The 24,287-nt window shown below is 38.9% G+C and overlaps 1 protein-coding gene across 1 annotated transcript; it reads left to right on the top strand.

The window, feature by feature from the left end:
• Positions 1–3,353: 3,353 nt before the first annotated feature.
• On the top strand, positions 3,354–23,381 carry LOC115359238 (caM kinase-like vesicle-associated protein). The gene is made up of 11 exons (XM_030051600.1): positions 3,354–3,499; positions 18,641–18,778; positions 18,890–19,021; positions 19,967–20,041; positions 20,226–20,364; positions 20,519–20,639; positions 20,791–20,866; positions 21,701–21,831; positions 21,980–22,058; positions 22,148–22,235; positions 23,061–23,381. The coding sequence occupies exons 2-11, from the start codon at positions 18,684–18,686 to the stop codon at positions 23,379–23,381; spliced, it is 1,257 nt and encodes a 418-aa protein (XP_029907460.1). The 5' UTR covers positions 3,354–3,499; positions 18,641–18,683.
• The last annotated feature ends 906 nt before the right edge of the window (positions 23,382–24,287 follow it).

Raw genomic sequence — 24,287 nt, 5'->3', positions numbered from 1 at the left:
AGCCATTATATCTAATGCAGCCAAAAAAAAAAAGTTCATTGCACCTCTCATATTTTGAAAAAATGTTTTGTTCATTGTTAGATGATGACACTAGAGCAGAACAGAACCAAAGGCTTCCAGCCAAAATCCTGTCATCATTCCTATAAATAGACTTTGTATTCTGCAGCTCAGATAAGTGGACTGCTGTTTGGCCTGTTACATTTCTCTTGTGAACATCTTCAAAGCTTTATCCATAACCCTGTAGACATACATGGTGTATGTGTGTTATATCCAATATCGGGCCCCTATCAGCCACTGCTCAGTGTCAGTGAGTTGTCTTGCAACATAGCCTCTTTCAACAGTAAAACTGCCTGGTCTGTGTTGTTTGGAGTGAAGGAGTAAGAAAGTGTCTTGTAGGACCAAGACCATGGAGAAGAGTGAGTTACGCCACTGACTGTCTAATTGACTATACCCTGACACACCCCTACACTCTCAGACACACACGTTCACTTGTGAGTATACCTGGACACACACAACACTACACATTTTGAACACACACACACACACACACACACACACACACACATGCATACTTATCCACACATTTAGAAACACACACACACACACACACACACACACACACACAAACACATATATAAATATATTTATATCACACACCATGAGAGGGTCATGGGTGAGGAAAACTGATTGTAGGTCACAACATAAACCTGTCCACCGTGTCACAGTGCACAAGTACTGGCATGCAGAGAGCTGTAGGTGGCTGATCAACCAGTTGCTGTGGTTGCTGTGCTATGGCTGCCATCGGTTCATGTGCGTATGTAACAGAGGATATCATCATTTTGATAGCTATCACCTTAGAAACGTACAAAATCTACATGTGTGAACTCCTGACTTGAAAAATAGCCTGGTTCGAACCTCAGTGACAGAACTGCCAGATACAATTGAGAACAGTTCACTGAGAACATCACGACTCTGCCGAAAAGTTTCCAACATCCTGATTGAATCACAAGATTATCCAAGCAAATTAATATAAGCAAATAACTGTCAGGGAAATCCAGTGCATGGAGGCTATAGTACTCTGTTCAGCAACATGCTCACTGTGTTTGTTTAACCCAATATTGGATTTTTTTTTTTTTTTTTTTTTTTGTTATGTTTGACCCCTGTGGTAATTTTATTACTTTTATCAGGCTGTTTTTGGCCAGTTTAACATAAAATAGACTCACTTGTTGGAAAGTATAAGCTAATAACTATGGCTCTAGTCTCACAATGCCCACATTGTGAAAACAATAAATGAAAAAAAGAGATCCCCCCTCCCTCACAACTGTATACCCTGGAGCGTACTGTGTGGTAAACACAAATTCCCCAAATGAAGAAAAGGAGGAGGCAGATTTACCAGACAACTGCTTTCCTATCACTTGTTCTTGCTTAGGTAATATTACTGAGATTAACTGCATCACTGGAAACTTTCCTTAAGGTCTTGGCAAACACTGTGGACCTTTCTTCAGTGCGTTTGGCAGTGCTGTTACTAAGCCTGGGGTTTGGCTATTTTTCAAGCAAGGTGTTTGCACATGCAGACATTTTTGAAGAGATAATACCTTCAGCAGCTCCTCCACTGGCCGAGCCACACCTGCAGGCATTGTGGGCCCTGGCCGGCCAATGTTCTTTTTAAAGGCCAATCTTTTGGTACAGGTTACCGTCTTGGGCTGGTGGCCAATCGTAGCTGTTGCCACGTGCTTGCCCAGCCAAAAGCCATTCATCATCATCATTATCATCACTGAAAGTGAATAAAATAAAATCTAGAATCATTTTGCATATTTATGGGAGGAATTACACTTTGGACCAACTCCCTGCATCTTTGAGGTGTTCATTATGCAAGGTAGCTTGGTTACAGGTAACTGTGATTCACAAGGACGTCATATCCCAAGGACTCCACAAACACAGTCATACAGGAGCAGGAATCAGCACTTTGGCTTATCCTGTGAGGACTGCTTTACCGATCTGACTTTAACACTGTGTAAAATTAAGGACTGTCGGTTTACATTGCTTTTCTGTTGCTGTTTAGTGGTTTGAGGGTGTAACTGTGTTTTCCTGTTATTAAACACAGCATGATGCACATAGAAGCGGCAAGAGAGTGGCTACAATGAAGCTTAATGAGAGAAAGCAGTGTGCTCTTCCCCTTCCACGCTGGATTTCTCCCTGTATGTTTGCTTAACATTGCTTACTGTAATAGGGGTTGACACTGAAACCTGGCAGCCAGTGTTGCTGTTTTAGATTGCTGAAATGTTTTTCCTGCTGAGAATATCTCTCAGTGACGTAAGTGGGTTCTCTTTATCTGTTTAGGAGCAGAATAACAAAAATACACCACTAAACAACCAAAAAACAGCAGCAGACAAACAATATAAACCATCACTCCCTCTTTGTGAGCAGTTTTGATGTGTTGTGGGCCAGATCTGAAAATGAAATGACCACTGCATATTCTGTGTTCTGTGTGGTGTTCAAATTACTTTTTGTATATGGCAGAATGATTTCATAATGCCCACTGTATCTTTAAAGGACAGTTGCAGAGTAATTGCTAATTTCTGTTAATTTAATCACTGTTTATTTCCCGGTGCTTTTATGACATTATAAATTATTTGCTATTTTCTCCTCATGTCAACTGTTTCTCAAAGTATATGTTTGAACAAAAGCAGTGTAATTTATTAGTAGTGGGAAGAATGAGACAGATTAGAATGAAACATACAAATGAGTGAAAAAGCACTTTAGAGATACAAATAACTCCAGTTGCATGACCCTTAATTCCCACAGCTTAAGTGCCCTTGAGCCTTTAGTCATCCTGGGGGTATTTATCCCCAACTTTTCATTGGAAAAGGGTGTGTGTGCACCCTGGGTAAAATAAAGACTAAGGAATAAAGAATATGGCAAACAACACTAGGTAAAAATGAGAAATAAATAATAAATAGGACTGCACTACACAGTAACAGTCGTGCCATAACAGACAGCTCTTGGAGGAGGTGAGGCTGAGGTATGTGGGCATCCTGGGAGTTTTTGGGGGGCTAGAAAGGATTTGGGCACGCACAGGTGACAGTGTGTAGGGTAGGTGTCAATCCCATGTAGTGTAGATTATATACTGAGGCACACTGTGAAGCCATAGTTACAAACATGACTCTTGTAAATGTACAAGATCGTGCGCAGGGGGGCACACACACACACACACACACACACACACACACACACACACACACACACACACACACACACACACACACACACCTCCCCGCCTTCCTGCATCATAGCCCGCTCTTACCATCACGCGTCCACGTAATACTCCCATGGAGAAGCAGAGTTGATGGAAATGCGCGAGGATCTATCTCACCGACAGCACGCGGGGAATAAAATCACAGAAACCATCCCAAGAACAGTGAAGCTGTTGAGAGGAAAATATTGAAATTTTAGATAGAGGACTGGATATTGATTATTTCCGGCGTATACTTTCTTGAAGGTAAGTGAGCGCAGTTTGCGTAATCTCTGGCACACCCTCGGGAGGTTGCAACCCACGACTGTCAAAAACGCTCCGTGAGCGAGCAATGTTCTCTGTGTTCGTGCTGTTACTGTGTTGTATTTGACAGCTCCGCTATCAAAAAGTAGGACACTCAATTTGTTTCCGAAACTTTTGTTAAACGTGTATATCAGTTTGTAACATGATAAAATTAACATTGCAGGTTGGTTATAGTTCGCATCCTCCTCAGCACCAGTCTAGCTGAGGCATACTTGTGCGTGCGGATGTATATTTAAACTGTCAAGCAGACTGAGCAGCTAATTGCTTACGCATTACAAGATTGCATTGGAGCTTTTATTAGCATAAAAACACATGTTGCTACAGATAATGCTGGGTAACTTTACGCAGCTTATTCTACGCATTTCCTGCACATCAACAAGTTCATCCACAATTTTCTTTGGTAATATCTTAACAGTTCCCCCAATAAATTAACACTTCAGGATATTATGTATGGCATGCTGTTGTTGCGGACAGACTGCAACCGGTTTCTTGAGTTCACAGTTTCACAGTCTCAGTGTGTCCCTGCCACCTTGTCATATTAATAAACAGAAATGTCATCGTTTCGCACCCAACATGCCTGTGATCACAGTACCAGATTTTTTCCACTCCCTATACCATTTTTTTTTATTGTGTTGCATTCGTTCCCGTCACTTGTTATACCTCATTAATTTGTGAAGTGCTCCAGTGGTTCCTCCTCTTTTAGATTTCACTGTGTCCTGGTCCTGTGGAGACATAGACCCATGGAGGAGAGCAACACAGGAGCGGTTCCCAAAGTGGGGTCCAGGGACCCTCAGAGGTCCCTGTGAGGACTTCACTCATTAGACACTGAGAGAGTGCATCACTGTCTCCATCCTTACTTCCCTGTCTCTAAACTAAACCATCACTATCAAATAAAATCTTATCAGATGAGTTTCCTCAGGAGCAAATCTCATCAAGCATCCGGTGCAGATCTGCAGCACTTTGGGGGTACTTGAGCTGAAAAGGTTTCAGAGCAAGTCAATTTGGTGCGGCAATTTCAGAGGCAGACAGTCATTTCTTTTAGGTGATGATGGGAACAAATGCACCTGGTCTGGTGCAGTGATGAGCGAATTTGTGTTGTAGCATAATACAGTCAGAAAAGATGATAACACCCTGAAGAGGTTTTTGCATACATATTATGTATAAGACAGGCATATGACATGATTTATGGCATTTCATGAATAGATTGTTTTTTTTTTTTTTTTTGTCTTTTTTCCTTCCTTTTTTATTCATCCTCATTTTAATCGACCTTGCCTCTGCAGTTTTGATTAGCATGCCCAAGCTTTTTTCATGAAGTAAATCATTGTTATACAAGAACATCAGTGCTTGTGCAATTTTGATCAATAACGGTGAAGTGGAATTTACTCCAGTTTGACTGACTGATTGACTGACTGGCAAATTATTAGATTTTGCTCCATATGTATCAAGACCTACTTGTGTAACAACATTATACTGTTTTTAATATTTGTTTTTTAGCCTAAAATTGAGATCCACCTTGTGTGCGGATATGGACTGAGATTAATTGTACATATCTTGCCAGATAAAAAAAAAGTCACACTTTGCACATTTAAGATGCAGTACCCTGAACTCACAATCTGAACAGTACCTGACATCTGAGTAGAAAGTGGCCTTGCGCTGCTGTTAAATGTCACACACATCAATAAAAGTATTACTTTCCAGCTGTTTACTTGACAACAATATGAAGTAATAACCATGATTCAACATGCAGTAATCAAAACTGCACAGAGAAGGTCGATTCAAGTCAGGGCAAATAAAAAAGGAAGAAAAAAAAAACAATCTATCAGTAAGGGGGTCAGTCGATGAGAACCATCTGGAATCAAGCATTAAATTAGTACTTATTCCACATTGTCAGATGAGTCTATAGGGTTCTCATTTAAATTGATCCTTGGCAATTTGCATTTTTTTACCTTCAGGGATATGTTCATTTTTTTCTGTTTTGCCAATTTATACCGTTCAGGAGTGGTTCAGTCTTTACTGAGACTGTGAAAGCTTTAACATTTGCTATTTTAAACACTCTGTGGTGGGAAGGACCTTCCAGGTAAAATCCTCCGCTGCACAGGAAGTGATGTGTCTTACATTTACAGATGTAGCAACAGCAGTTTGTTTGGAATAAGACAAACGGGGCAATTCTGGTTGCACAAAGCCCAGCATCTGCAGAAATCAAACTTCATCCACAAAACATGCAAGCAAGAGGAAACAAATTAATCACCCAGATGAAAGAAAACTTGTTTAAAAATGAAAAGCAGCTATCTCCATGACAAAACTAAAGATGAACATCAGCATTGCCTTTTCCAAATAATCCACATCTGTGTTTACATCACCTCCTGGAGATGTAGATACAGCTCATTTTCTTTTCGACTGGTAGGTTTATTTCCGTTTTTGGGAGACGAGCCATTTTCTTGGCTATCAAACATTTGGTAAACATTCACAGCTAATTTGAATAAAATTTGACCTTGGTGTCTGAAATTTAGCTGTAGTTTGTGCAGTACTAACATAGTTATATTGCCACCACTACTGCAAGCAGTTACCATCATTGTTAAAATAAGGTTTTTATCAGTTGTAATGCAGTAATAGTAGTAAAAGTGATTATTACCTATTGCATTACTTAATAAAACATATTTAATATATTTCTACTATGTAGATATTACCATCTCTGAAGTCATTGCTGCACTTCAGCACTGGCTGAAATCCTGTCACTCCATCATTGGAAGTTACTTCCTGCAGTCTCAACAGAACAGCTGATGCTTGTTTGTTTGTGGGTGTTGTAGCTGCTGTCAGTCCAGTGATGTGATTGCTGAGCAATACAGTGTGCACCGAGGCAATGTTTTTTTATCACCAAAGATGTCGCTGAATTCAAGCTGAACAAGAATCTCTTGTATTGTCACTTTAAATGAGCTGTCACATAACTGAACCATACACTGTATTTAGACTGATTTGGGAAATAAATATATTGAAATAATAATTAACTTACTACTCGTCAGTAGTTTGGCATCTAATGCTTTTATTGTGATCCTGTGTTTGAATTCACCATTGGTTAGTAACTAAATTTACCTTCACTGACGTGGATTGGCAATGAAACTGGGCAATAATGCTGATGAATACATTCCAGAAGAGCCACTCTGTACAGGCAGTACCATGAGCATACTGTTGCATTTGGTTACCAAGGCAACAAAACTACATCAGAACTAGTCAGATTAACCGGTGATGCCTGAAAAGGACAGAGGAATCGTAGACTCAAAACGTAGTCTTACAAAGCACAGATTGATGGACTGATTCACCCATGGGACCAGACTTGAAATTATCTGGTCTGCTCTTGCATCGTTTTTGTTGAAAAAGAAACAGCCTTAGCCTCTGTTAACCTCGTATATTATTTACGTGCAAAACAAAGTGTCAGCATGCCCTTGTGTGTGTTTGGAATAAGAAAGAGCAACATTTAGACCACCAGTGAGAAATTGCAGGACTTTGTCCTAGTTTGGCTTCCTTACAGGACCATCTGCCCCCTGTCACCAAGCCATTCCCTTTGAAGAGGCGAGACTATAGCCAAATCCACGATTTTGGCCTGCTGCCACACTCTGACATGGCATTCACTGACAGGCCCGGCTTCCAAAATAGCCAGTTTTATCTAAAAAGAAAGGCACTAAAGCACTTGTGTGTTTGCTTAGGCCAGAAAACCTGGTACAAGTGAACCCAAGTGCAATGAGAAGTAAAGGAAAGAACACAATATGTTATATTTATCCTACAACCATCCATTAATCTAGTAGCACTTTAAAAATGAGATGGACTTACCACATGCTGTGGTTCCCCTTGTCTCCAAAAATCAATCCAAAATTTCCTCTAGAGATTTCAGTTATTATTCCATTGTCCATGTGTCCAATACTTCATTAGAAAATGCTTCAGTAAACAAAATTTAGATTTGATTCACTTGAATGATTTTCAATGCTTGTCACCCAAAATAATCCATAAATGCTAGTATGAGGTCTTTTTTCTCTTCATGTCACTGTTGATGATTTGTGATGGTCGAAGTTATAAAAATACTCGCAGTAAGCAAATTTTCCCCCAGGAATGATGCTGGCATTGTCCCTCCAAGTGTCAGCAAAATCATTTTGGATGGTTTTGCCATTATTGTCATTCACAGTTTGAGTTTTTGACCATTAGCACACTCGTTAGGCCAATCAGTCTATTTTGTAAAGTGTGTGCTGGTGGATTTTGTGCAACAGATTTTGTGCTAGTCAGATTTATGGTGAAGAAATTAGGGTAGAGCTGTTCAGAAATAAATTGGTAGCATCATACAGAGAACAATATGAAGTTATTGTCAGATATCGATCTGTCTAAATTATTAACAAAATGTAAATGCTAATTTAAATCTCCCACAAAATAATATCAGAAACAAACTAAGGAAGATTATTTGAAATTTTAAAGCGTGTTTAAAAGTTTTCATAAGTTCACTGTATCCCAGATCCAGGAAGGTGATAAGTCTTTACCAGTCACATAAGTGTGAAGTGATGAGATTATTGTGACATCTGTTTTATTTATTTATTTATTTATTTTATTTTTATTTATTTATTTATTTATTTATTTATTTTATTGGTAAGCATTACTGTGGAGTTTTTGCAGTGCAATCAGACAGTGTTTCTAGTGCTGTGACGACAACCCCTGCCCCACTCCCATCCAAACAAGCGTAGGCTGTCCCGCTGATAAGAAGGGCAACAAATAACACAACACCAGAATTAAGGCCAAAGCATAAACACAGCCATTATTTACACTTTAGAGATAAAACAAACATATAACAAAATGTGACTCTAATTATTATTACAGCATATTTATTACAGTAAATAAATACGAGTAAAGTTCCAAGTGATGATATCAACAAGTGATTGCTTAAGGCTAGCACGAGACTTGCTGAAGTGCTTAGCAACCAAGCTAACCAGCTGAAGCTTAATGTAGGCAGTGACCCTATAGGCTGATGAAACTGCTCAAATTGGACTGCAGCTAATAAACAACAACAACAACAACAACAGTGAAACCTGAGCCCAAAAGAAAAAGGGCCACACCTATATCAGTCTGCAGTGCCTTGTTGTCTCAGAGTGCTTTATATCTTTGAAAGATAATGCCAATGTTCACACTGCGTTTGGCTCAGAGATAGCTACTCTCCCTTTGTTCACCTGCTTGCCTTCACCTGAGGGAATAATCTGCTCCTTTTTCTTTTGATTTTCTCTTGATGAAGTATGGATTCCTGTTGGTCATTGTCTTCGCAGCCGTGGTTGTCGTGCTAACCACTGAATGCTCCTTCTGTTTACTCCAAAACAACATTGATGTGCCTGTAAATGCAAAATATATCACTTTTTTTCCTGGAAAAGACTGCAAGCAGTTCAAGAAAACAAATTTATTAATTAATTGAATATGAACTGAATTACTTTTTTATTATATCAATCAGTGATGGACAGTAGCAAAAGTGACATTTATTTATATGAAAATGTTTGGATATTGTTACTCTATGATTGGGAATTGTACAGGCCAAACACCTCCAGGTTGAGCTACAGATGAATTTTTCATTGATTATTATTATTTTATTGTATTTTATTGTATTTTCATTTTCTACTCAGGCATGCAGTAGGTGTGTTGCTAAGATAATTCTGTATATAATATTGGTAACTCACTTTATATTCCTGACATGTAGGTGAAGTCATGCGTGCTGACTCATTCAGTCACTGCTGCATTGTGACTCAGATATAGTCAATTTAGTAAGGGCTTAGAGTATATAACAATACATATTGCTTGATTACAATAGAACTAAAAAATGCTTCTGTATTTACTTATTCATCTCCTACTGGGAAAAAATTAATCAGTCACAGAGTTGAAATCTGTGCAGCTTAATGCATCAGCTCTGGCCTGTTCATTATTTTCACGGGATGTCTGCAGTTAACTTCTCTCAGCGCAAGTCTGACTTTGAAGAAGCATTACATTCACTTTAATGGAGAGCACTTCATTCAAATCTTTCAAAGGAAAAGAGAAAAGACCTCTGATTCAGCAATAGTCAAGTATCTTCCATTCTTTTTTTTCTCTGGTGAACAAGAGCAAGCTTTTATGTTTAAGATGGCTCTGGAAGGGAAAAAAGTGTGCATAGACTTCTCTCTCCACTTTAGCTCTTACATATAACTGTGTTAGGAGTATTGACACATATGTTTAACCTGCCAAGAACAGGTGTGAGGACTGCTGTGAGGTCTAATGATTGTATAAACTATATCTTGAGAGACAAAATTTCCTTATAGCCACCTCATAATTCTACATGGCATACAGGGCAGTATGTGTCTTGGCTTTTACTGGTTTACTGAGGCTATTTTGAGAGAGAATAGTACAGACGATAGAGGCCTTTTTCAATTCAAATTGTTTTGGTGAAAAATCAGTAAACAAAGGCTTCTGGATGAGACATAATGATGATTGCCTCAGACTTCAGATTGCTGCACACAGCTTATGGACATTGATTTTTCTGATATCAAGACTGCGTCACTTTTCAGATTCTTTGTGAGCATGGTCGGTCATGTGATAGTGGTTCGTTAAGTGTAGTGTAATCATATAAAGGCTCACACTCTATGTTTTGTTTTCTTTTGCTGTTGTTTCTATATTGGTAAGATTATGAATCTTACCAATTGGGTTTCTATATTGGTAAGATGATGAATCTGTTTTTTATAATTTTACTCCAACATGGGTTAGTGATTGGCCGCAAACATAGACATATGTTTTTTGTGGAACAGATGATCATAAACCATAAACCGTAATGACATTGTAGATGAGTCACAAAAATGAAGCGAGGCATGTGTGCATGCGCAAGTATGTGTATACAAATGAATATGTGCATCATCTGTGTGTTTATACTGGTCTGACTGAGTATCATGGCACTGGATGTATCATCATCCATGGATGTATCAAGCTTTTTGATACCCAGCACATCTCAATTTGAGCTCATGCAAAAGTAAAACTCACTGTAAAGGACTGCATGGTACGTTTGACAGCATATATATCGGACCAGCAGTTTTGTGGGACTCCTGTTGAGAGGAGACAGGAAACAGTATCGCGGAGTCTGGGTGTCGTTCTCGAAGGATCCATGTAGAGCAAACGAATCGGCAGGAAGAGAGTGGCAGGCTTTGCTCCGGACTTCACATATCTTCCAAATCCCTCCCTCACTGGGGACTAATGTTGAACCTCACAACCCTCCCTTCAAGGACAGGGAAGGGGAATGTTGGTTGATGTTGCACTTACAATCTGTCTCAGTCCATTTCTGGATCTGGCAAATGATAAAATCAGAATACATAATTTATTAGGTATTTGGGGCAGAGGACCTCTATAAAAGCTGGGCCCTATGTGTCCGTCAGTGCTGGTGGTGTCTGTGTCTGTAAGGATTTACACATGGGATTAGCCCCAGTGAGACAGTGTTGAGATTGGATGTGTGAGCATGTGTATATTTGCCTTTGCTCTATGCTGTTCCGATAATCCATATCCCCTTAGCACCTAAAACGCACTAGCGCACTTATAATAGCATAGTAGTATTAGTCTATAGCATTCTTCATCCTCCTGCATTCACCCTCGGGAAACATAACCTGCACTTGTGAATGCATCTGGAGTAAATGCAGAGGTGAATTGTACATTAAATATTCATCCTCTGGAACTAAGGAAATTAAAGCAATTAAAATAATGGCTGAGAGGGGTAAAAGAGAAAGCTCTGGAAAGGTGTTGACATGTTCCCTCTAACACCTTCCCATATTAAATAAATTTAGTTCAAACCTCACAACTCTCAACTAGTGACCATTCATACTGTATGCCCCTAGATCCCTAGTTAATATCTACTTTGACAATATAGGATAGACATGTCGAGATCATTAGGTGTTAGAGACTCATTATGGAGCAATAACCTCTCAGTGACAACTAAGGATGGGTGAGATCAGATCATATATGCCAGCCGATAGCCTGTGAAGAGTTTGATCAGTTTAAGACTGAAGAACCAAATGTTGAAATGAAATTGCTTTATTATTTAGGATTTCAAGTGTCACTCCAATTTTTTTTGTAGATGCTCACCACTTTAACAGTGCAGCCTTCTATTTGAATGGTCATACAATGGTTAATTTCCTGATAATGTGATCTTGAGGTTTCAAAACATATTTCATTACAAGTACTTGTGTGAAGGGAAACTTCAAGAGATACTTAAAGATGAACTTTGAAAAATGGGAGAGTTTCTTATCTTGGGTCTTAATTGCTTGGGTCACTATATCTTCAAAACATAAAACATTCAAGGCAACTGTTGTCAATGACAGTGTAGAAATTTTACGTTAAAAATACACATTTAATTTTTATTGAAAAATAAGGCACCATACCCATAGCCTACAATAATCCGCTTTATTTTATCACATATAAATTTAGAATATAAGTTCTATCTAAATGGACAAGAAAGATTGCTTATAATGTGATTTGATTCGATTTCAACCTATGTTTCAATTTTACACCAACATCACCCTTTTGTTACTACATCTGAACACCACAAATTCGTGTTTCTGGATGTCATCTTTGCATATTTGTCAGCAAATGTAGCAATAAAAGTTATGAATGTATTAGCAATGGAAAATAGTCAATGACTGTTCATGATATGCTCTTTTAGCCAATGCGTAATCTGTGAAGAGACACTTGACAGATTTCAAGGACTTAGGTTGCTAGGGGTTTTGGTGAAACACTTGTGAATTGAAGCACTTTGACACATTTTGGGAAACCCACCCCCAGAATAGTAATGGTCGTTTGGTTGTGGCCTGGCCGTTGTTGGCCCAGCCCTTGTTCGTCTGAACTGTGGAACCATCTTTGACATAAAATAAACGTTCTGTGATCAACAAATTGTTAGCTGACAGAAGATCAGAAATATATAGGTAACCCAGAACTGGTACCTGTCTGCTAAAGACCTGTGACAAAAGACATTTAATTCACACTCATTTCCACATTTTCACCATCAACAATCTGCTAATGCATGCTGAAACCTGAGACTCCACAGCTAGGCCTATCGGTGTATGGCTCATCACCAAAATCACTGAACTAACAGCCGAAGAAGAGCAAATATCAACTTTACTTTATTCATCCATAATCATAAAACAACACATTCATTATCAGAAATATATACATCTGACATTTGTAACAAAGCAAACTGCTTGAAAATTGGTCAAGAATTGAGGGAGTTGGGGAGGTAACTGGGGATAGACGTCCTGCTTCTGGAAACAGACAGGCATTCGGGGAGGTGGAACGCATGCTTCATCTGCACCACAAGATAACGAAGCTGACAAAATGCAGTCCGTAAAGGTGTTTTATCGTTTTATCATTTTTTTTTTTTAAGTTCTCTTTTTTTAAAGTTCCCTTCTTTGCAGTCACGACTTACTAGAGGTGGGCAAGCCGCCACAAACTCTGATCAAGTAGAGTTCCCTCCATGTACACACACACACACACACACACACACACAAAAGTGCAGTGGACCAAACCACAATGTACCATGAAAGGGAGGCACATCAATCTTTCTAAACTTAAAAACACATTGTTTTTGTGTAAAATTAACACAACTGCTTCCAAAATATATTGTATAATGTAGAATTATTTCGTTTTGTTTGCAGTTTTTTTTTTTTTTTTTTTTTTTTTTTTTTTTTTTGTGCAGGGGGTGATACCAAAAGAGATTGTTGTGGTTACAAACAGAGCCAAAGGCATACCTTAGCAACCACTCATCAAATCAAACAGTCTGTGCATTGTATTACAGAAAACATTCATCTTCATCCTAAACACTGACAAGCCTCAGCCTTTAGGAAATGTTCCACACTCAGACTAAGAAAATGTCTTTATATAATTTTCCTCCTCATTTTTTGTGCACTGCGACTGTTTCTGTGTATTCTTTGGGTCTACCTCCATCTGCTACGAGGGATGAGATGTAGTTTTCGGGTTAACGCTGCTTCAAAGACCAAGCAGTGTTACACTTCCCAAGTAAACTCAGACTGTGAAAAAACTGAATGTATTATTTAAAGGTAAACTTAAAGAAAGGGGTAATTTAATAGGCAGAAAGCCATTAGTTAGCTACTTGCCATTTATGGATTTGGATTCAGGTGCATCCCTAATATACACCCACACACACACACACAGCAGTACGTGAAATGTATGACAAGAGGGAGGAGTAAGGTTAGCGTTGCTGTCAGATTATTTCCTTTATGATCAAACAGGAGCCTGTCACATCTAATGAGGATAAAATAGTGCCACGGATAAAATTAATCTTGAGTGAAAATAATCAAATGACCAGTAATGACTAGCAAGTGCACACAATTGTTAGACATCACAGTGAGACGCAGACCGATAGCATATTAAGAAAAGGTCACCGAACCCCTGTTCACCAGTAGGAGAGCAGAGTTGCATGAGCTGAAAACAGAGACTGGCAGTATTGGAGCAGAGCCTCTTAAATGTCCTGTTGGAGTACCTATAGGCCTATGTGACAGGATCACAGAGTTCATGGATATGTATTTTTTTTCCCTCTATAGTATATGGAGCTCAAAGACAGATAAGCTACATTAAGTCAGTAATGCCGCCAGTAAAGGGACTGAAAATGACACATGTCAGAGAAAAAGGACATAGGGAACCGTTTTAGTTACAGTAGCCAAGCAATTTGCATAGGATAACGCTTATATCAGCTGCACAGTAAGAATCTCTTGAGACTGGACTGTGGAATAATGAGTCCTCCTGTGGACGGCAGCACACTCCCTTCTTATTGTCTTCAAGCATAGGTGTCTCCACTGATGCTGTTAGGCAGATTCATAATATCAGACAGAAACATGGGACCTTCCTCTGCTTTTTGCATTCCTGGTATATACTTGATAGACAACAGTGTATGATACACAACAATGCTATATCTCAATTCTCTCCAGTGAAGAGACAGAGAGTTGGGGCGGGGTTATACTTTCTCAGCTTGTTACTTACTTATCCAATAACGTTTTTTTTTTTTTGATCAGTCAACAGTCAGCTTTCTGGTGGCTTCCTTCCACTGAAATTGCTTTCACCATGATAGTGAGTAATCCATGAGTTGCTGTTGATTTTGATTTGTTGTAGGTCCGATTGGTACAAAATTTTCTATGGATCATTATTGGACCAAGCTTATCAAAAATTGCATAAAGCTTGTTGATATCTCTTTCAGTTTTAAAGATATTGACCAGTTAACTTTAAGAGAGTGGCTCAGCACATAAACAGACAAAAGTCAACATTTGGTCAGCCGTCGCGAAACTTGTAGGATATGGCCCTATAACTACCTGAAACATACCCTGAAATTTTCATTAAAATTGACCACTGAGGGTATGCCACAAATGCAAAAAATGGCCATGGCATAACACAAATCAGACTATAAATCAGAAATTATTTGTCCAATCTTTACAAAACAAAAAGATTTTGTAGCAATGTGGAATCACATGTGTAAAACTATTTTGAATCACCAATTCAAAACATATGAATGGGCCTGGCACAAATTTGCTCATAAATCAGTTACATTTTGTCCAAACATTACCAAACATGGTGGATATTTTTAAGAAAACTGTTAAAGCTTTCAGCTTCTGGGTTGACTTGAACCCCTGAATTACCATATATATATATATATATATATATATATATATATATATTTTTTTTAGTTATTGCATTGCATCATTTTAATTAGGTTGTTCGTTCTTTGCAAAGTCCTTTGAGATACACTTGAGTCACATCTGAAAAATCACAGCCACCCCACAAAAACGCTTTGCCCCTCCTCTGACCACCCAGTCGCTGCAAGTCACTGGCCTTGTGAATCGTGTTAATTTGCCACCTTGTGTGTTAACATTAAGGACTCTTTGATTTGATTATTTTAAGAGTCCTGAACCCCCATTAGACCAAAGGCAGCATAAAGGGTAATTAGCCAACCATGTCCCTAAGACAGCTCTTTGAAGCCAAGGGAAGTCACTAAGGAAGGCTCTTGCTGGACACATAGTTAACAACCTAACAAAATAACACCTAATATTATGGTTGCCGCTCTGACAAGTTGTTTAATGAAGCTTATTCCTATCACACCAATTTGTTTTGAATTTAAAACCGATTTATTACTATATTTTTTTATTATTATTTTTTTTTTTGACACACATGATCTTCCATATGTAGTATGGCCTAATCAGACTTCTTAATGCCATTCAGACATTTAGAAGATTGAAATGAAAACCCTGGAACAGAAGCTTTTGTTTTGAGTTATGTGATCATCTGACAGTTAAGTTTATACTGAATAATGACTTAAAAATAATGATAACAATGATGATGATGATGCCCTGCTTTGCCGCCCTCTAAACATGCCCTTTTATTCAGGTCATTTCACTTAAAATTTTTATTTTTAAAACATTACTCTCTGTATAGGCTTGGCTTACTACAGATATTACAAAATGTTATAGCCTGGAGAAATCTTTGCCTCTGAAAGGGACACGACTGAAGCTCCAGACAACACCTCAGCCAGATTCACTCTACTCCCACTCTTCTACCCTGGCTGGCATTTCTATTGTAAGGTTTGCCAAACACTGAGCCTGCTTACCATAGAAGCATTCCATACCACCAACAATATTTAGCAGCCAGCGGTGGGCCTGTATAGTATCTGTGGTTCAGCTGTGCCGCTTCCAGTCAGCTTCATTTAATGGATTAAATTAGGAATATTTCAGTGGTGTCTGTGTTATATAGTTAAGAATGTGATGTCAGTGGTACAGGTGACAACAGGATCAGCTGGTAGATAAATACCTCATTCACTGACAGCATGTCAGAAAGTTGGTCAATAAAGGAGAAGTCTACTGAAAAAAATAGCAAATGTGAAACTATCTATCTGCTGAAATCTAACATTCTTTGTCAAGCTCCTAAATGAAAATATAGAGCCAGGCAGAGCTGTTCTTGGTGTGTGGTGGGCTGTTTTTTGTGGCATGTTGGGGGATTGGTTTAGACATGACTGTGTTAAATGAGTTAGTTAGCTAAGGGCTGATCTCATTTATCCTGCAGTTGTCTAATTCTGTTGTGCTATCAGACAAAGCCGCATTAGCTGTCTTTTGTGGTGTCTTGTCCAGGAGGGTGACAACTGCATTGGTTTGAGATTCACATAGCATGAAACTCTATGGTAATCAATTAAAAAGCTATGCAGAAGACTTCAAATCCAATTTTAGTTGTTTTATGTTTTATATTAAAAGAGGTGTGTTATTTCTAATGCAGATGTTCCACTGGCCCTGCTTGTGGCACTAGAGGGAAGGTCATGGGGTCATCCAAATTGTTTCATCATCTGGGCATGAATGTTGTCACAAAATTTCAGCTGTTACAACCACCGCTCAACCGCCACTACCACTGTTACATCATTTTGACCTACTGGTGGCACTAGAGGGAAGGTCATGGAGTGACCAAAGTTGACAAATATCAACCATTAGCCAACATGAATATTGTAACCAAATTTCATGACAATGTTGAAATAGTTTTTGAGACGTTAGTGTGCAAGATTAGAAAAAGTTGCTGACTAGTGGCGCTCCAAGGAAGGGCATGGGGTAACCGAAATTTACAGATTTCATGCTCTACATGAATATTGGCATCAGATTTCATGGTGAACCACCAAACAGATTTTGGAGATATGCCCTTCTGGACTTGCAACTGTTGACTGACCAGCCGATCAGATATCATGCCGACATGGTGACGCATAAGACCGCAGCAGGGCATGAGTCTAGCTTGATTGCTTAATACTTACTTGGGCCTTTCTGTTATGTCATTGCCTACTATATTGCTGTCATATGAAAACCTGCCAGTTCAGATTTTTATGAATTCCATGTTGAAGGATTCCTGATTTGAACTGAGGAAACATTACAGCCCTTGGGCAAATGAAACCACTGAAACATCCTTAACCATTTAATTAATCTAAATCCAGTATATAAACTGAAAAAATCCATGGCCATAAAGATAAAAACAAGTGTGTTTTGCGTGCTTGTTTCTGAAAAGGTGACATTTGAATGTACAAGGTTTCCACCACAGTAATATGGTACATTGTGAAGGACTGTGTGACACCAGTCTGGACAACAAATATAATTTATGCGCATTAATTATCATTTATAATGCTTCATTTTGAACAGCTGCCTTTCCTTGGATTCTGCTATCCTCAATAATTTCCCCAAAAATACTCAAAATCAGATGACTGCAAAGCTCGACTCTGTTGGCTGCACCCAGGTGCACTGGTCATCATATTTTGTGCAATATTCTATATTCACTCTGCTTGAGATGACAGGATAGTTCAATTTTATACATAAACAGAACACTCTTCAACACTTATCTCCTCAAGAGGTTTTAAAGTTTAGAGCTTTGCCAACTTTTTAAAACAGAAAAAAGCTGGTGAAGGTTACAGCTACAGCGCAGGGTCGACTCTTTCAGAATCTTGTTGAACAGAAACTGTGGAGAGCAGACAGACGAATAATGCTGCTGCAGTACGGAGCTGACTCACTGCAGAGTGGAGAGAAACAAGCCTGGCAGAGTCGTGCAGAGTTCAGAGCAAAAGAGAATTTGATGGAGAAAATATGATTTCATGTTTCATTGCCCTTACTGTAATTTGAAATAAAATGGTCCCTCAAGCTCAATTACACTGCACAGTCTCAGTTGTATGACCGAACAAGATTCTGAGAAAGAAGTAATCACAAGTCCATTCCGTTAACTTTACATGTGTTCAGCGACTGCATTGATCTTTTTTTTTTCTGTTCAACATGATTTTGCCCCGTATCTGTTATTGCCATTCATGACACGCTGTCTCTTTTATTGAAATTGGTACTGTAGTCCTGCTGTTGCATAACTTGTCCCAAAGGGTGCAATTCAACAAAACATATGCAGTGATTTTAATCAACAGTTATTGAATATTAAAACTGTAGTTCTGGTTAGGCTTCTGATGTAAGTCCCTACCTGTTTTGAGACTGACTTTGTTCTGTACAGATGGATGTAGCTTATGTAACTACATGCAGATCTGCTACATATTGTTGGCAGGTTGTGTTGTGGCGTGACCTCCCTGGCCAGGGCAGAAGCTGCCATGCCATTTGGTTGTCTTACACTCGGGGAGAAGAAGGATTACAACAATCCCTCAGACGTGACTGACAAATATGACCTTGGACAGACTGTTAGATCGTGAGTACCTTTTAACTGTGATGCCAATAAGAGTCTAGACTGGAAACCTTTGGCTGAATCCTTGCTGACTCAAAATATGATGCACATTTCCTCTTTTGTCTTTTGTCTTAGAGAGGAGTTTTGCGAGATATTCCGGGCGAAGGATAGGAACACCCTGAAAATGTACACCTGTAAAAAGTTTCACAAAAAGGACGGAAGAAAAGTGAGGAAAGCTGCCAAGAATGAGATCCTGATCTTGAAGATGTAAGTGAAGTTCCTCATTATGGAGCTTAGATGTCTCTGATTTTGCTGATCACAACGATCAGCAAAATTCTTTACATCACAGGCTAGAAGCGCTGAAATTAACTCAGCCACAAAGAAAAGACAAAGTATGGTGTGAAAGCTCAAAAATGTCAGAACCTGGAAAATACATATTTTTGTCTTAGTTAAGTTGTCACAGCAAACATGTTTTGGCCATCATATGATTTCCTAATGAAATCCAACACGTTTTGGTGAATTGAAACACAGTGTATTCATTTTCAAGAGCGGCTACTCTTCCTTTCAGAGAATAACTTGATCCACACAATAGCTGAAGACCCTATAGTCATTAAAACTTTCTGGGTTGTGAATTTGATCGGGATGCTTTAGTATAATGCCTTTAGGTATAATCGTGTCTTGAGAATTCATCTCTCCTGCAATTTGGTCATGCCAGCATCAAGAACGATTGATGCTAAAGGTCAACAGATCCACCAGTAATTGAATGAAAATTGTTATAATAGACTCAGCACACTCAAGGGACAAAATGAAGTGAATCATGAATTAATTTGCAAAGAACTATGCCAATCATTAAGCCTGATTGCTCTTTAAAAGACTGAAATAAAATGTTATTATGCTAATGCGTAACCACTCCAGTGAGGCAAAGGGCCAGTCCTTATCAGTCGCTGCTTTGATTCTGTCCTGTAACGACTTTGCCCTCGGACAGCCAGAATTGTGTTGGCAGCTTTTCAAAGGATGTGAAAGAGTTCCCTGTTTTTTAAACCAGTTATCAATCTTATCTTAACTGTCTGGGGCACTTGGGATGAAAATTGTATAGCTACCTTATCATGCTGCTTCTTATGACACTACTTATTGCTCACTTTAACCCCATTTCCACCCCTTCGTCCTCCTCCTTCCTCCTACTCCCTCCCTCCTTGTTTCCTCTTTTCAAAGGGTAAAACATCATAACATCCTCCAGCTGGTTGATGTCTTTGAAACCAAGAAGGAGTACTTCCTCTTTCTAGAGCTGTGAGTATTATTTGAGGCACTTGAGAGAAATGAGGGATTTTTCGAGGGTGCATATTGGTGTGCACTGTACTTTCTCAACCCCTCTAAAACCTCTCTTTTATTCATCTGGTGAATAATGTCAATCTCTGACGTCCCTCTCATTAACAAGTGACAAGTGTTTAATTTGGATGTACAATCTCTTCAGTGCCACAGGCAGAGAGGTCTTTGACTGGATCCTAGACCAAGGCTACTACTCGGAGAGGGACACCAGCAATGTTGTGAGGCAGGTGCTGGAGGCAGTAGCTTACCTGCACTCCCTGAAAATTGTCCATAGAAACCTCAAGGTATGCTGTGCACTGCTGACACCTAGTGGCAAAAGAGAAGCATTCCACCATATACCAAATCATGACCCCAATGCACAACTGCCTTTTAAAACATGCAGTAAATCCAGGTGATTGCTTTTCAGTTCAATGAGCATTTGTTTGTTTTCTCATTTAGCTGGAGAATTTGGTGTACTTTAATCGTTTGAAGCACTCCAAAATTGTTATCAGCGACTTCCATTTGGCAAAACTGGAAAATGGACTCATCAAGGACCCATGTGGGACCCCAGAGTATCTTGGTAAATGGCATAATTTAGATTTTAGCTCAATAACATATCTAAGTTTTTAAGAACTGTCACTAAATATACAGCATAAACAAATCTGAATCAGTTACTCTGAAGTTACAGTATACCATGAGAACACTTAAACTGCTATTCTGCTTTGTCTCAGCTCCTGAGGTGGTGGGGAGGCAAAGGTATGGAAGGCCTGTGGACTGCTGGGCAATAGGAGTCATCATGTATATACTGTAAGTGCTCTGTTGTGTTGTGTTCACAACACCTATGTACTCTGACAGTTATAGTTATTAAACCATATACTGTAAGTTAAAATTCAAGTTCAAAAATGTATTTGTCACATCATATACAGTATAATACACAGGGAAATGCCACATGTACCTGTTGCAGCTTTTTCAAATTCAAATTCAACTTTATTTGGGAACAGGCATGACAGCTGCCGCACTCACGGTGCTACCTTTACAATTATAACTTTACACTCTGGAGGTCTGACTTTTCTGCTCACAGTACTTTTAATTTACAGTTTAATGTCATTGGAGGTCCATTCCTGCCACATTAAAAATAAAAAAAATAATAATGGGTGAATTTTGGTGTTTGTGTGAATGTATGTGTTTGTGAGACACACACACACACACACACACAGAGAGAGAGAGAGAGAGAGACAAATAATTGACGGATGGGGAGAATCCAAATGCAACAAATTGTATTGTGAGTTGTAAAGTCACAATTGCAAGCAAAAAGTAAGAATGCTGAGATATAAACTCACAATAACAATCTCACAATTCAGTCACTAATGCAAGAAAAAGCCAGAATTCTGTGTCATTAAGTCACCATTGCAATTTACATACCAACAACAAAAAAAAAAACACAATTTTACTTAAAGACACCTCTGGAGTGTACAGTTGCAATTGTGAAAAATTTCACAATTCAGAATTTTAAGTCACAATCATGGGGGAAAAATGTAGCCTACTTTTTATTTATTTATTTAATGTGGCAGGAATGCATAATTTCAGTGATAAGTTTTTGGTCATGCCCTAATGATCGTATTTTCTCTACGTAATATATAGTTTGTCTGGGAACCCTCCTTTCTATGGTGAAGGTGATGAAGAAGGTGATGAAGATAAGAGCCTTTTCTTGAAGATTTTGTCAGGGGATTATGAATTTGATTCACCATACTGGGATGACATTTCTGACTCTGGTAAGACAGAAATTTGAAATGTATTAAGAAATATATCCAAATAATTATATTGTGTGTGCCTCAGATGTAAATTCACAAGCCTTAATCCTGATTACGCGTTGGCTGTGGTTATTTTAGACTCATAATAGATTATTCTCGTTTCCTGCAGCCAAAAACCTTGTGGCTTCTTTGATGGAAGTGGACCAAGATCAGCGACTAACTGCACAGGAGGCCATAGGCCATGAATGGTGAACAAATTATGATTAACAACCTTGTATTTTAGATTGTCCTATTCTAATAATATGCAAGTGACTAATTCTGTTGCTCCCTGTCTCAGGATTTCTGGAAATGCTGCCTCAGACAAGAATATCAAGGATGGAGTGTGTGCACAGATAGAGAAGAACTTTGCCAGAGCCAAGTGGAAGGTATTCCTTCTTACCATCAGTACAGTTTTGTTCTGTTGTGACTGTTTACACAGTCTGTCAGACTGTGGTTATGTTACAACTCACAAACATGACCCAAATCTCAAACAAGTTAGAGGGGTGCTTGAACTGCAACTGCACTGCACCAACTATGTGGACAGTTTTCTGCATTCCCAGAGCGTGCAGTCACCTATACACACTTACTATACGGTCATATGCTGTGCTGTTTGAATTCTGGACATGTTTCTGCCTATCTGCACAGTCTCTGCGCATGGGAATAGTGACACAAATAAATAATGCACATACATTTTTCTGGATGGCACTTCCATCTTAGAGGTTTTGTATTTTGGCATTCCTAAATGCTACACTCTGTACATATCTGGCTATCTGCAGGCTTTGTACATCGCTGAAAGGTTAACATATTCTGCCCAAACATATTTGATACCAATATATGCTCATAGTTCCACCCTTAAACATTGTTTATTTACTGATATTTTAATACATTATGGTGACACATGCTTAAATGTATAAATAAAGCTCCTATTTCTAAGTTTCAGCACTTTCTTGCCACATCAGTCAATAAGACAGAGGTTCCAGTTAGTTAAAAATCATCTTTATTGCTTTATTGTTTAATTGTTTTTATTACTTTGACTGTTATTCTCTTGTTGCTTATTTAGTATTCTGTTTGCATGCTTTATTCTATTTGTCTTTTTCCCCCATTGAATTGTATTAGGTTTGCTGTTGCAAAAATTCCTCTCGCAAATCAATGAGCTTTCAGCACATTTTTGATACTGTCTTATTTAACCCTAGTTTTTTTATGTCTTGTAGAAAGCTGTAAGGGTGACCACCCTCATGAAGAGACTTCGAGCGCCTGAGCAGACTGACTCAGGGGCCTCTGGCCTCGCTGCGGGGGCTTCAGCTGACCCCACCACACAGAGTGGCACCCCTGCTCCTCCAGCTGAGGGCCATGATGCTGCCCCTGCTGGCACAAAGGCTCCTGTCAATGAACAGCTCCGTGACAGACAGACTGCCATGATCCCTGCACCATCCCTGCCCAGTGCAGCCAGACCTGAGGGGGAGCCACAGGTACGGTGCAATGGGGATCCTCGCCAAATGTTGCCACAAACAAAGGGAGACAAGACATCTTAAACAGAAGCAGGAAGAGGAGCCTCACCAACTAACACACACACACATGCAGTACGGCCTGTAAATTTGGCATGATGATACAGTGACTAGGCTGTTCACCTATCCCCCAGTTCGCATCACTATGTATGTCATATCTGCCTTCTGTTTTCTTAGAATTGGTCTATTGAATAGTGTACTCTCACTCTCCCTTCTTATCTTGTGTATGCTTTCCTTTAAAGCTAGTTGAAAGGTAGCGCTGCTGTCTGCTCCTTTTCCCCTCAACAATGTAAAAACCTGTAGTGCAATTTAGTGAAATCAACTCATCTTTAGTCATTAATTCAGTGTATATAGATGTGTTTGTCAGTTTCAACTTGCTAGTTATCAGCTTCAGAACTTATAATCATGAGTTTGTGTCTTGTGACTTAAAATTATGAGTTGAAAGGACATCTTACCAAGCATTCGCTAAACCGATCACATTCAAGTTTATTAAGCAACATTGTTAGCTTATTAGCACACTCCCCACGCATGTATTGCATCTGAGTTAATTTGCCATGAACCCTTCTTCTCTTTTAGTTTCAGTAAAGTTACAGGATGGAAAATTGTTATTTATGTCTTTTTGAAAAATCATAGTTCAGTTTGTGATCAAAATAGATAAATAAACGAGGAAATAAATAGAATTAATATAAAAATTAGTTTCCAGTTTAATCCGTGCACTACTGAATTTCGAGATCTAATAAGATAGAGCAGCTAGTTTTTGTAAGACATGACAGGTAGTATTCACTTTTTGAGGCAACTTTAGGATAGAGACAGCTAGATACTTTTTGCCAAATCTTTGTGATTTTGTGACAGGTTGACAACAGACTCTAAAACATTCTCACAAACAAAATATTGCATGACATAACACTGAAATGCAGTTAATCCTTTAGCAGA

This window comes from Myripristis murdjan, chromosome 5 (assembly GCF_902150065.1).
Source record: "Myripristis murdjan chromosome 5, fMyrMur1.1, whole genome shotgun sequence".
In the NCBI taxonomy this organism is placed as follows: domain Eukaryota; kingdom Metazoa; phylum Chordata; class Actinopteri; order Holocentriformes; family Holocentridae; genus Myripristis; species Myripristis murdjan.
This window is presented reverse-complemented; position numbering and strand designations above follow the sequence as displayed.

Coding starts and splice junctions, on each gene's coding strand:
- LOC115359238 (XM_030051600.1), top strand. CDS start 18,684: ATGCCATTTGGTTGTCTTACACTCGGGGAGAAGAAGGATTACAACAAT. Junction 18,779..18,889: donor CTTGGACAGACTGTTAGATC/GTGAGTACCTTT, acceptor CTTTTGTCTTAG/AGAGGAGTTTTGCGAGATAT. Junction 19,022..19,966: donor GAGATCCTGATCTTGAAGAT/GTAAGTGAAGTT, acceptor CTCTTTTCAAAG/GGTAAAACATCATAACATCC.